General features: G+C 42.6%; 1 protein-coding gene across 2 annotated transcripts in view; it reads left to right on the forward strand.

Moving 5' to 3' along the window:
• COL5A1 (collagen type V alpha 1 chain) overlaps positions 1-12,328 on the forward strand; it is a 249,877-nt gene extending 237,549 nt beyond the window's left edge. For both annotated transcript variants that reach the window (XM_034752172.1, XM_034752171.1), the window contains exons 65-66: positions 3,888-4,121; positions 9,307-12,328. In XM_034752172.1, coding sequence (XP_034608063.1) covers positions 3,888-4,121; positions 9,307-9,453 — 381 coding nt within the window. In that variant the 3' untranslated portion in view covers positions 9,454-12,328. The remainder of the gene's footprint in view (positions 1-3,887; positions 4,122-9,306) is intronic.
• The last annotated feature ends 969 nt before the right edge of the window (positions 12,329-13,297 follow it).

The raw sequence follows: 13,297 nt of genomic DNA on the forward strand, positions 1-13,297 counted from the left end.
TAAACAAAGACACTGCCTTATTTTCTCAAGCCACATTCTTTGTCACTAAGCGCTGAACACTCTCTGATTCTGTCCATGAGAAAGCAACGGCTTCCATAGCTGTTCCTGCAGTGCACGCCCCAAACAGCGGGGTTGTATTCTGAACGTATCACAAAGGGGCTTAAAACCAGCACTTCAGCCTCTTAAACATCTCGGGGAGGGGCAATTTCTCATGACTTAACTTCAAAATACTTCACTAATTAATATTTGTATCTGTTTTACTGATTTTTTTTTTTTTTTTTTAGTCCATTGAGCATTAGCCACTCACTTTAAGGGCTGAATAGCCAGTCTAAATTTTCGGTTTTGGGGTTTGTTTCTTTTTGCTAGGAACTTCAAAGCTATTTGGAGCCCTTTGTTTCGTCTCTCTCTGTTGCCGTTTTCTTGCTCTGTACCTATGCTACATTTTCTTTTGAAAAGAGCCCCCAGCACCTAGAAGATATTTGTCAATGGAGTACCCCAGGGTTAAACATGTGACCCATAAAAATAATGCTCTGGTTTTAAGAACACAGCCAGTGTCAGTAAAATGGACGGAACAGAATGCTGGTACTGGTAAGTGGAGGGAGTTAGTGCACTTTGACTGGAAATTGAAATCCTGACTTAGGTCAGAAATGAAAATGAGTTTGATGGGTCTCTTATAAAGGTCCAGTCCCGCTTTTGTTAAAGTCCATGGCTAGAGCCCCGTGGATTGAGTGCCTTTCTGCATATCCCAGACACACTGGGCACTGGGGGCTTGAGCCAAAAGCTGTTGAAAGCACTGGAAAGACTCTCCAGGGGCTGTGAATGGAAGCTGTGGGTTCTCAGTATGGCTGAAATCTCAGGCCACTTATTTAGGTGGCTGAACAGGAATTGAAGGGCCCGCTTTTAAAAGTGTTGGCCTTTCTTTTGGGACAGTTTGTAGAATCCCACAGATCTAAAAGGACATTAACATCATAAACAGAAAAATCATCTGGTGTGATGTTTCCATCCCATTATCTCTTACCTACTGGTTAATATCAGTGAAATACAGACAGATGACTGTGTTAATTCCTACCACTTCTCAGTGATGGATATAGTTAAAAAAGTAAAAGGATTACAGATCTTTTCTTCTGGGGTGCGCACACCAGCTCTTGCATGTGTGTGTGACTCCCATTGGAACTAATTATGCTTTATACTTATCCAAGCCTATAATCGTTTATTGCCAGATGGCATCCATCATGCATTGTTATTGTAATGCATAAATAAGGAAGGGATTGATTCCGCAAAGCCACGCTCCCACGAGCAATTCTCTTGCACATAACTTACCCCATTGGCTCCAGTTGAAGGGCTTTGGGATTGGACCCTAGCCCAGGATCTAAAGAACCGCATCTCTGCCCACTTCAAAGGGATATTGGATGCCAAGGTCAAACACGGCTAAAAAAAAGAGAGACCTGGTGGAATTGAGCGATGCATATCAGTAGCTCTGGGAGCCCCTGAACAGGTGCTGGGCAGTTAGCACATGTGTTCATCTCCTTCTATATCCTGGTGGCTCACTCATATTTTCTCATCTGGCATGCATGGCTTTCTCCTGTTCAGTCATGTTTAACACTCAGGAGGAGATGCGCAATGGGATCCTGACACGAGAACCGGTTGGTATGAATACATGTATATATTATTCTTATTATTGTTATTATTATGTATTATTATTACCCATTGCTGATGATTTTATTGTCTGGCTGTGAATCTCTCCTACTGTTTGCAGTGTGTACTGTACCCTGAAGTTTGATGACACCGCAAAGAACGCTGCACCGTTTGCATATCTGAATTTTTCTCCAGATTATTTCAAAAGGAAGCGACTGCCTATAGATCACATTTATAAGTGTCAGCTCTCTTAGCTTGACCATGACAGCAGATGCTGTCTCTGTGTAATTAGTTTAAAACCACATTGGAATAGATATATGATGCATTTGCTCACTTGGCCTTTGATAGCCTACAGGATGAGGCCCCAGCTGCAAATGAAAAGCCTTCCAGAGCAGTATTGCTTTCAGGTCCATCAAAGGGTCCGAGTTGTAATGAGCTGTAGAGGATTTCACATAGCTGTGTATTGCAAAAGATATAATACACCATAAGGGGAGAGAAGGTGATTTTCATACCTTTACATGGAATAGGGAAGGATGGGAAAGAGTAAATGCATTGCCATAGATTTCATGGCATGCAGTAAAAGCTTTTAAAAATTGCAAACCGATAGGCTCCTTGACTGGGTTGGGTTCCCCACCATAGATCAGTGGCTTTGCCCGTCTCTTCTCTAGGCCCGCTACATCTTGCTAGCGTCACACACTATCTCCCTCTCTCTTTCGCTCTCCCTCCTCCCCAAATAACCTCTGTTTCTCCCTTCCCCCTCTTCTGCCCACTCACCTTGTCCAATCTTGCCAACCTCAGGGATCCTCTCTCTGCTGTCATCCGCCAATACCCCCATATTCCTGCCCATTCCTCGCTCTTGTTCCTCCTCAGTGCTACCAATTGTGCCTCTTTCAGATTCTGATGCTTTTCTTGCACAAATGCTGCTGGGAGTAATAGCAAATAACCAGGTTTCCGGATGCATTCAACTTGGCAGCTGTTGGTGTTTCAGTGCCATCCTCTGGGAGTCTCAGCACCCCTGGAAGTGTAAAGGTGTCCCAGCCATGAAAACAAGGAGTCTATTAAAAAGCTCAGTCTCGTGAGTCCCTGCTGAAATGTACAGTGGATTTATCATTTACTCAAATGCCAAACCGCCCTCCCTAGTTTCCAGGACTGGTGCTGCTAGTTTGGCAGAAGAAGTTCCAGAATTAGGGTAAACAGGAGGTGAAAGCTGAATATTTTAAAATCCTTCTACCCTCAAATTTAGCAGACGACAGGGCCTTGAACACTGTTTTGTCAGAGACTTCGGAAGGATCCCCCTGCAGAACCTCTGCATACATACCGTAAACCAGCACATGCAGAGGGAGAGAACACATACCGAGCCATGAACAGGACTGTGGCTCCCTTCAAAGCTATTTGATGGGGGAACACCAACTCCTGGTAGAAATGAATGGCAAAATACCTCAGCCCATACATCAAAAGATGTCCTCTAGGATCTAAGATCTCACGTGCCAAACTACAGACAAAGCTAAAGATGCTCCATCAACAGTGTTACTTTGGGCAAACTCTTTCAGAAGATGGAGGGTAGGGTTTTCTGAAGCCCTCAGTGCTGGCCTATCTCTGCTCTCATTGAAGTCAAGGATAATATGCCCCATGACTTCCGTGGGACCAGAGCTTACTCAGCACTGAGTCCCCCCGCCCCGCCGCCATGTTTTTCCAGCAGGACGGAAGTCCTGGAGACTTATCTCCCCTTGACTGTATGCCCCACTTTTCCCTTAGTTTTTTTTATTCACAGATGGCCCAGAATCAGCTGGAGAAAGAACATTCCCTTCAGAGCAGCAGGGATGGCTGGCATCCAAGCAATGGCAGCAAAACCGTGGAGATGGTCCTGTAATAGAAAGTCATAACCTAGCAGGAGCCTATAATTTGACCTTTTAATTGGTCAGTAATGGTCTTGTGCAAATGGGTGTGTGTGTGTGTGTGTGTGCGTGTTTGTGTAATGAAGTCCTAACCACCCAGGCAAAGGGACTGTTTCGTCTGTGACATGTATGCCAGTGCTGGGAGCTGCAGTGGAGTGCAAGTGTCCATTGACAGGATGCTGATAAGAATGGGTAGAGATGACAGGGATGATGGCATGCTAACTCCAGGTATCCGTTTTCCATGAAGAGATTAGCATTTTCGAGTCCATAATTCTGCATCGACTACTTGAGTTTCCCAGATGTGTGTTTCACATCACTGCCTAGTATTTCCCCGTCTTTGTTTTCCATTTCTCTCAGCTTTCCTATGTGGATTCGGACGGCAATCCCATCGGGGTGGTGCAGATGACTTTCCTGAGGCTCTTGAGTGCCTCCGCAAACCAGAACATCACCTATAATTGCTACCAGTCTGTAGCATGGCAGGATGCCACCACGGGCAGCTACGACAAAGCCATCCGCTTCCTGGGCTCCAACGACGAGGAGATGTCCTACGACAACAACCCTTACATAAGGGCTGTCCTAGACGGTTGTGCAGTAAGTATACACGCTGACAGAGTTAGGCATAGGAGGAGCTTCTACACACAAAGCAGAGTCAGTCTGGCTTAGTAACTAGACCTGGGGGGTGTCAGTCAAGACTCAGGGCTTTTTCTTCCCTAGCTCTGCCACTTACTCCGTGTAGGATTTTGGGGGAAGTCACTTCAAAAATTTTCAAGTGTCTCGTGATTTTGTGTACTTCCGTTTTTGGGTTCCCAACTCAGAAGACTTGGGGCCTGATGTTTTAGAGGTGCTGAGATGTTAGTTTCCACTGTCTTCAAAGGATTGCTTTACTGTGCACCTCAACTGCATGACTTCATTCTTGAAATTGACAAAGGAGCTAGGAAGTGAGGGTTCAGTTTGCTCAAGGCTTGCAGCCTTTCCCCTGGTTATAGGGCAATCATACACAAGGCCTAATCCCATAGGAAGGATGGTTCTAGTGGTTGGGGCACTAGCCTGGGACATATAAGACTTAGGTTCAGTTCCCTGCTCTATCATGGGCTCCCTGTGTGACCAGCAACAAGTTTCTCTGGATGTCAGTATCCCATCTGTAAAATGGGGATAATAGCACGGCCCTACCCTGTAGGTAAATAAAAGATTGTGAGGTGTTCCAAAACTATTTTAGTAAGGACCATTGAAGTACCAGGGAGAGAGAGATTATGGAGGCAAAACTTCCACCCGAGACAAGAATTGTACATATAGGTGCCCACAAAAATAGCACACACCTTGCCTGCATTTGTACGTAAGCAGGTATTGGTGCAAGTAAATTGAATTGTGATTCACCCAGATGTAGGTATGCCGTTTTGCCATGTGTGCAGGTAATTGTGGGATTTTGCTTTCACATATTTTGCAGGATCATCTTAGATTCTAAGGGTCTGATTTTTGAAGAGTTCGGGGCCAGATTTTTAAGTTTCACTACCCATAATTCAGGCCAAATTTTTAAAAATGCTCAGCTCTACCTTTTGTAGCTAAATAAGGGCCAGATTTTCAAAGATTTAACCATCCTGTATTTCTGAACCTAACTGGGAGCTGAGCTCTTCTGAAAATCTGGAATCTAGTTTTGGGCACTGAACCGCTCTGAAAATTGTAGCTACCTGTCTGAAAAAATGGTGTAATGTTTGCCAGTTCAGTTCATGCTAGGACCCAGTTTCTTAAAACTTGGAAATATGCAAAACCTCTCCTTCTTCTGAAACTGGGATGGTCAAAATCCACAGGACTAAAAGAAAAAAAGAAAATATTGCGATGTCTCAGGGAGCGAACCCTTAATAGAATTTAAGAGATTAAGTCGAACTCCGTTCGGAAGCCGGAGTGTTTTTGCTATAGAAGCACTGAGGGAAAATTCAATTAGTCACTAATTCTCTTAATGCTGCTGCAGAGAGATGAAGAGTGCTCATCCCATAGCTGAAAACACTCAGAAGCCACGTGGGGAAGTTTATTCTCAAGTATTTCATATCTCTTGACAATATGATGTGCCTTAGAAAAGTCACCCCCTATCTCACCTTTCCATACTAAATCTCAGGGAAGCTGGAAGATCACGCATCCCAGATTTAAAAGCCGATATGCTTGATGAAAAACATTACAGTTAGAAATTATTTTGCTCAGGCATCCAACATTTTTCTACATTTCTTTTCCCTTGTTCTTTCTGTAGCTATGGATATTTGCAGGAAAACAGCCCTCTTAAGAGTTTATTTGCCTCTGTTGTTGTTGGTTACCAGAAACTGTAACATAACCTGTTATTAGAGCAATCAGTTTGGATGTCACAAACAGTGTGAATGTCACAAACAGAAGAATATGGGGCTGAATAAACAGCAAAAGCACAAGGGATTGTGACTGGTGGCTATCGCTACCACTGCAGTAGCACCTAGAGACTCTGAATGAGATTGGGGATTTATTGTGCTAGCCACTACACAGACAGTAAGAGACACTCGCTGGCCCAAAGAGCTTACAGTCTAAATAGACAAATTGTGGAAAGTGAAATGGGCACAGAGAGGTCAAGTGACTTGCCCAAGGTCATAAAGCAAGACAGTTGCAGAGTCAGGAATAGAACCTGAGTCTTCTGAATCCCAGGCCTATGGCCTTTCCTTTGACCACACTGCCCCTCGAGAGATGGGTTTGCAAAGGTTATTTCTCCGATTAAAATGTGCTATGCTACCATACTTGAAAATAGTGCACAAAAGAGAAACTATTCAAAACAGAATGGGCCGGATCCTGAGCCGGTGTATATCGCCAGGGTTCAATGAGACTATGCCGGTTTACTCCAACCAGGCACCTGGCCCCATTATTTCTTTTCAGTTTCCCAGGCTGCAGCTATAGCAAAGATTATTATAACATGTTATTTATTACTTGTACCGGGCCCAGAGATGTGCTAGGCTCCAGGCAGATTGGGCGGACATGGCCCCTGCCTAGGGTGACCAGACAGCACATGTAAAAAATCAGGACAGGGTGGGGGGTAATAGGTGCCTATATAAGAAAAAGCCCCCAAAATTGGGACTGTCCCTATAAAATGGGACATCTGGTCACCCTACCCCGCCCCACTCTAAATGTACACCTACACTTACGGAGGCATGAAGGGTATGGACACTGCACGCCCAACTAGCACAGGTATAACTGGGAGCATAGACCGTGAGGCAGAGCTCAGGTAAATAGAGTAGTGTGGCCTACATGCCTGACCCCCCGCCCCAGAGTATGGACCCCTATAGGGCTCTCTACGCGCCCAAACAATGCCTCCTACGTCCATGCTGCTATTTTTAGTAGTGTAGCGTCCAGCTGCCTCCTTCCTGCCAGAGCCTTCCCTCACTCACCGGCATGAAAGTCTCTGGCAGCAGGGAGCTCTCAGAGCTTTTCCCCATTGCCTTCCCCCTGCTAGATCCTTTCACTGTGGCGTGGAGCTGCACATGTCGTGCCTGAGCCCTGCGTGCTGCCCTGTAGACGGAGACTGTTGGTCTGGATTGGGTGAATTTGCTTAGTCTTCATGAGCCGGGCTTGGGAATGTCACTCCTCCTCTGCAACATCCACCATTTCCAAATCCATCAGTCGGAACCCAAGTGCTGTGGCTGCTACTCAGCCACTCATGTCCGAGCCAGCCAGTCCCTGGATCGCTCCAGGTGCAGGGAGCCAGGACACGGTCTACGCACCTGTGAGGCTTTAAATGGTGCATGAACTTGTGGTCATCTTCTGCACAGGGTGAATTTCATCCTGCACAGCGCTGGGCACCCTCAATGCACATTGGTATCACTGGGAGTTGAGGGCACTCAGTTTTTTACTAAGGCAGAGCTCCCAAGTTCTTCAATACAATTTTTGCCAGAGATAGGCCATCAAGGATTGGGTCATCGCGTTGGAATGATAATGGCCATCTAACCAATGTAGCACTGCTGCAGAGTTCCTGTGGAAGTTGATCAAATGCACACTCCTGCCATGATTCATTCTGTTACAGCGAACACCAAAGGAATTCCAGTGCTAATGTTTGGGCCATTATTTGAATGTGTTTTCACTGGTCTTATAGCCCTTTTTTGGTTCCTGTGATATAGCCTGTCCTTCCGAGACACACAAATCAGAGGGTACGGTAAAGCAAAAAAAAAAAAGCCCTTCCATAAATTCACTTGTTAGTGCAGTTTTGTATGCCCGTGGGTGCACTTCTGCTCCTCTAATAATTATTTATATTTCGGAAATAACTGTATGGCCAGCAGGCATGATAAAAAGACAACATCACCTTGCAAATTCTATCCAACTTTAAATGTGGTCTTTTTTGTAGAGCTTGGATAATAGTCAAACTAATACATTTAAATTAAATTGCACACATTTGCTCAACAACCCATGAGCCTCCTCAGGGAAGTAAAACAACAATACTGCAGCCACAACCATTTTACTAGTCTCCTGTCCCAGCCCTGGTACGTGCTGAAGACTGGGTTAACATCTCCGCATGTACTCAGCAGTGCTTATGCTTCTCCGGAGGCCTGTCTGGTTACAGTAACCTCTCCCCATTTTTGTTGAATGGTAATGAATCATCCCATACAATTGTGTGTGTCATGGACAGTGGAATATATATGTTCAGGGTAGGGGTCATTATATTAATGAGTCTTGTAGCTGGTGAATAGCCTGACACTTTTTCCTTTTATAACGTGCTTGGTTTAACATCTGTCAAAATAATCCACAGCACAACTGCAAAGAATCCATTCAGTCTGGCCAAGATTTTTGAAACTGGGTGCCTCCATTTTTGGATGACCAACAAGGGTACTCAACACTTTCTGAAAATCAGGTCCCTTTAAGGTTTCTTTAGTGGGACCTCCCAAAAATTGAGGCACAGAATCATTAATCACATCTGAAAATCTTGGCTTCTGAATCAATGTTCACTACTTTGTTTTTCACTTTATGTATCATCCAAATTCCCAGTTTCCCCCTATATTAACCATTCCTTCTCCCTTCCTATTTTAACCTCTACGCTTTCCCAGTGCTGGATGAGGCAACCTTCATGGCTCTTTCTGGCCTGCAGTAGAGAGATCCTAACTAGAGCTGGTCAAAACTTGGAATTCCCAGTTTGTGTGAAATTTTGTCACTTTGAAATTTATTTTCACTCCATTGTGAAACAAATCCCAAATAGTTTTGAAATTTCCCATAAACCAAAAATTCTGGGGGGGAAAAATGTGTTTAAAAAAAATTCATTTTGAAATTTCAGATTTCAGAATTACAATTTGAGTTTTAGGGCTTTTTTTGTTGTTTATATTTTTATTTGTACATTATTTCATGGCATGTCAGTCATATAATATATATGACAATAATATGCACTATTAGCCCTGACATGTCATCATATGGCACAATAGTTAAAATATTTTATTTGTTGGTAGATTGGTACAAATGCACACTTAGATATTTACTGACGTGATATTTGTTTCCATTGGAGGTACGAATGTACTCAGCAGAGCAATTGTATTAATGTATTGCATTCAGACCCTGGGCCCAGTTCATTCCTGCTACCAGCAGGTACAGTTGCATTTACTCAGTGAAATTCCACCTGTTTATATCTGGGCTGAATTCGGTACAATCATCTCCATTTGTCTGGTAAGCCACTCAGTGTGGCTTATGATTACCATGAGGCTCATTCATACACTTGGGTTTACTTTAGTATTAATGATACTATTAGCTCATCCGAGTTCCTTTTTTTTTTATCCCCCCCCTTCTCTCTTATTAGACAAAGAAAGGCTATCAAAAGACTATCCTGGAGATCGACACACCCAAAGTAGAGCAAGTACCTATCGTTGACATCATGTTCAATGACTTCGGAGAAGCGTCACAGAAATTTGGATTCGAGGTGGGACCAGCTTGCTTCATGGGCTAAGAGCCACCTGAAAACTAGTCTCCAAATGAGCAACCTCGTAACCTCATTGCGCCATTTTTTAAAAAAAAATGTTGTCACATGCACGTTCTGAAACTGGACAGTGATGGGTTATTTTTTTTTTTTTTTTGGTTTTGTTTCTTGTTTTGCCTGAGTTCAACTGTGCCACTGCACCCACACTTACCGAATCCAACTCAAAGGGAGAGAGAACCATTTTACCACAACAGGCTCAGAATCACATGACCTAAACACACCACATGTGGCAAAACAACCTTCCAAACATGTCAAGGACTACAGTACATTTTTCTGCATGCTCCTTTTCACGGCCACCGATGGACTCAACTTCCTCCACTCGAATGTACAGAAATTAGAACAAATCAAAGACTTTCTTGCCATGAAACTACAGCAAGTTCTTGTTTATGGATTTTTTTATTTTATTTTATTTTTTTTTGAAGAAAAAAAACTTGAAACTATGTATTCAACTTGACCTTGAAATCATGTGAGAATTCTGGGCCTGATCCAGTCCCCATTGAAGTCAAGGAGAGTCTTTTTGTTGATTTCAGTGGGCTTTGGATCAAGCCCATAACTTAGAGTTAAATGGTCATTTCCAGAATGTTTAGTTTCTCCATTTGATTATTTTCACAAAAATTAACAACCCAGATCAGTGAATTTGATAGTGTAAAGTCACTCTGTGCATCTCTTTACCATGTATTAAAGGTGCTTATATTTTTGTATGTTTGTAAGTAAATATTTGTATTGTATATTATTTTAAATGTTGCTGGCTTCAAAACATGCATGTGACCCTTTCTGCAGTAAAAGAACAACCTTTCTCACCAGCACCCCACACAAACAATAAATCTAGAAAGGGTGGCAGTTAAGATTATTTCCATTGTTTGTGTCCAAGTCAAGACTCTTGCCCACACTTACAGCACATTCTTAAGCATGTCAGTAACCAACAGAACTACTCGGGCTTAAAGTTAAGTGTGTTCATAAGTGTTAGCAGGATCAGGGCCCAAAGTAGCAGCGATCAGTCAACACTCACACACATGCAAATGAATTTCAAGATCATTTTAAAAGTCACACAACTTGGATGGAAAAGTTTTGATGCAAAATTAAATATATAGTTTGTGCCACTTTCTAACAGCCCCGTTTGTAAAACCCTGATTTGGAAAATCAGAGCCCCATCTGGTTCTTTGCCTTTTTGTACACTCGCCTTAATTTTTTTTTTCTTTCTTGTTTTAATTCCATTCCAAATGGCAGATTGCACATGGCAGGGAAATCCGCTTTCCCTCTCCCCCCCTTAAAAATAAAATTAAAAAAAAAAAAAGGTGCTTTTTATTTTTACATTTCTCTTTGTGGTGCTATCTATTTTACTAACTAATACAACACTGGTGATCCCCTGCCATTGACCAATCTCCCAGCATGCTTTGCTTTAGCCACTTTCAACACAGACTGCAAACGTTTGCTACAGTCTTTGATATAAATGCATGCTACCCTCATATTCGTTATGTAGAAGAGCTGCTTCTGTTCTTTAAGTGTATTATGGTAGCTTATATGGCCCATGTAGAAAGTATTAAATGTGCTTACTTGGTTTGTTGTTTTTTTTAAGAATATCCATACACTTTATATGGTGGTAATTATGCCAGATTGTACTCAGTCGCTGAATTTTTGTGGTGCTAATTTATGTATTTGTTCAATGTACTGAAGTGAAGATGAAACTGCCCAATTGTCTTTCTTGTTTGCTGCCTCAGCTGTAATTGCCCACAAAACAGCTCAGAGAGCAAAAGAGAGAGAGGAGAATGTGCAAATTTCCTTTGTCTTCCCACATGGCTGGCAGGAAGGCTTTTCACGTAGCATTGGGCAATTCAGATTGCAACCTGCAGATAGATTGGTTTTCCCGTTTGGGTCACTGCTGGAAAATAAATATTGCAGGTTATTATTTGGCCTGGGGTATTACACCAAGGGGGTGTATCATGGTAAAGGAAATGACATCACATTTACTGTGAATAGAAGCCTATATATGATGTCCTTTCCCCTCCTAAGCAAAGGAAAGCAAGATTTGATCAAAGGGAGGTGAGCAAAGCATGCTGAGAGACCTTCAGTCATCCGCAGTGCTAGGGGAATAAACAAGAAGCTGTGACATTGCAACGGGTTGCGGTGCTTTTCATTCCGTGAGAGCCGGTGTAAACGTATCCTTGTTTTTTTCCAGTTAGGAATAAAAGGTGCTATCCAAGGAAATCACATAGAAAAACAGCAAGGCAGTGCAATCACATATATGTATTATAGATCAGAATTCAGATTCCAATTGAACAAGTGGGAATCTCAAAACTGTTGCACATTCATCTCTGCAATAAAAAAAGCCATATGAAGTTACACACACATGTGATGATGTCTAGGTCATGTGATTCTGTTATGAATTCTCCTCAAGGGAGCTTTTTTTATTTCATTTCTTTGCTTTTTCTTAAATTCCTCTGTTGAATACTACAAAGTGTTGTAATTGTACTGAAGTTCCAAACTCTTCCAATTTTCCCCTGACCACTTAGCTATGGTATATTGCAATAAAATTACTTCTTGTATTTGCAGACCTTCTTTTTGTGTAATTTTATTTCCCCCACCCTTTAATAATATATATGACTTGAACAAATGTTGATAAGAAAAATAAAACCTATGGGAAAAAAAAGTGTTTAGTGCATAAGGCCCTTTTTTAAAAATATACTGTCAAATGACACATTGTACATTTCTTCAAAGTCCAATAAACATGTCATAAAATTTCAGTGTAATGCCCATAAGAGGTATTTTTAAATATTTTAAACCTGTGTAATAAAGGAATAAATGTAATAGATTTTTTCAATAAATCAAGTTTACTGTTTCCACCTAACCCAACGTGATGTGAATGTCTTCTTGAAGTACAGCATGATTTCCCCACACACCCTTCTGCTCAGTGAAGCCTGAAGAGTGCAGGAGAGGAGTGGAAGAGTGCTCACAATAATATATGCTGTAAAATTAAAAAAAAAAAAAAAAAGCTCATCAGAGAGATCATTTGGAATTCCAGACGTCGAATCTTTTTTTGCCGAGCAACTGAAATTGACCCGACAGTCTGAGAAGGCAACATGAGGCATTTCAGACAGTACTTTGCTAATGTAACAATATGGCCTAGTGGCTATCAATCTATTGATTATAGTACCTCAGAAGTGTACTAGGTGCTTTGCCGAGGATGAAGAAGGGCATGGCTGACCTCAAGTGCTGCATTTGTTTAATATCTGATACAGGGCCTGATTTACAAGGGGGTGTTTAGGCACCTAAAGATGCAGATAGGAACCCAGGCAGTTTTGAAAATCCCACCGGGCACGCCCGTGGCCATAAGATAGACCTCAGATAATGGCTACGGGCCAATCTCCAACTCTTGCAGGAGGATGGGCTCAGAGATCTGGTCCTGTAGATCTTTTCTGTCTCTAACTTATATTGGTTGAACTAAAAACCTCCCTACGCTAGAACTGCCAAGTTTCTCATGTTGGCTTTTCTAAGTATAAAAGCCAGGTCTCAGAGGTTCCCCAGCACTGTCCTAAAGATGTAGTGTGCGATTTTTTTTAAAATGCCGCAGCAACTTAGAAGCACAATTCCCACTGGATGTCAATAGGTACAGCTACACTGGGGGGGGGAGCCCCCCAGTGATCTCAGAGCCTGGGTCAACTGGCTTGGGCTCACGGGGTCAAACTATGGGGCTAAAACTAGATGTTCCAGTTTGGGCTCTGAAACCTGGTGAGGAGGGTGGGTCTCAGCGCCTGAGCAGGAATATCTACCCTGCTAGTTTTTAGCCCCGTAGTGTGACCCTGCAAGCCTGAGTCAG

The sequence above is a fragment of the Trachemys scripta genome, chromosome 17 (assembly GCF_013100865.1).
Source record: "Trachemys scripta elegans isolate TJP31775 chromosome 17, CAS_Tse_1.0, whole genome shotgun sequence".
In the NCBI taxonomy this organism is placed as follows: domain Eukaryota; kingdom Metazoa; phylum Chordata; order Testudines; family Emydidae; genus Trachemys; species Trachemys scripta.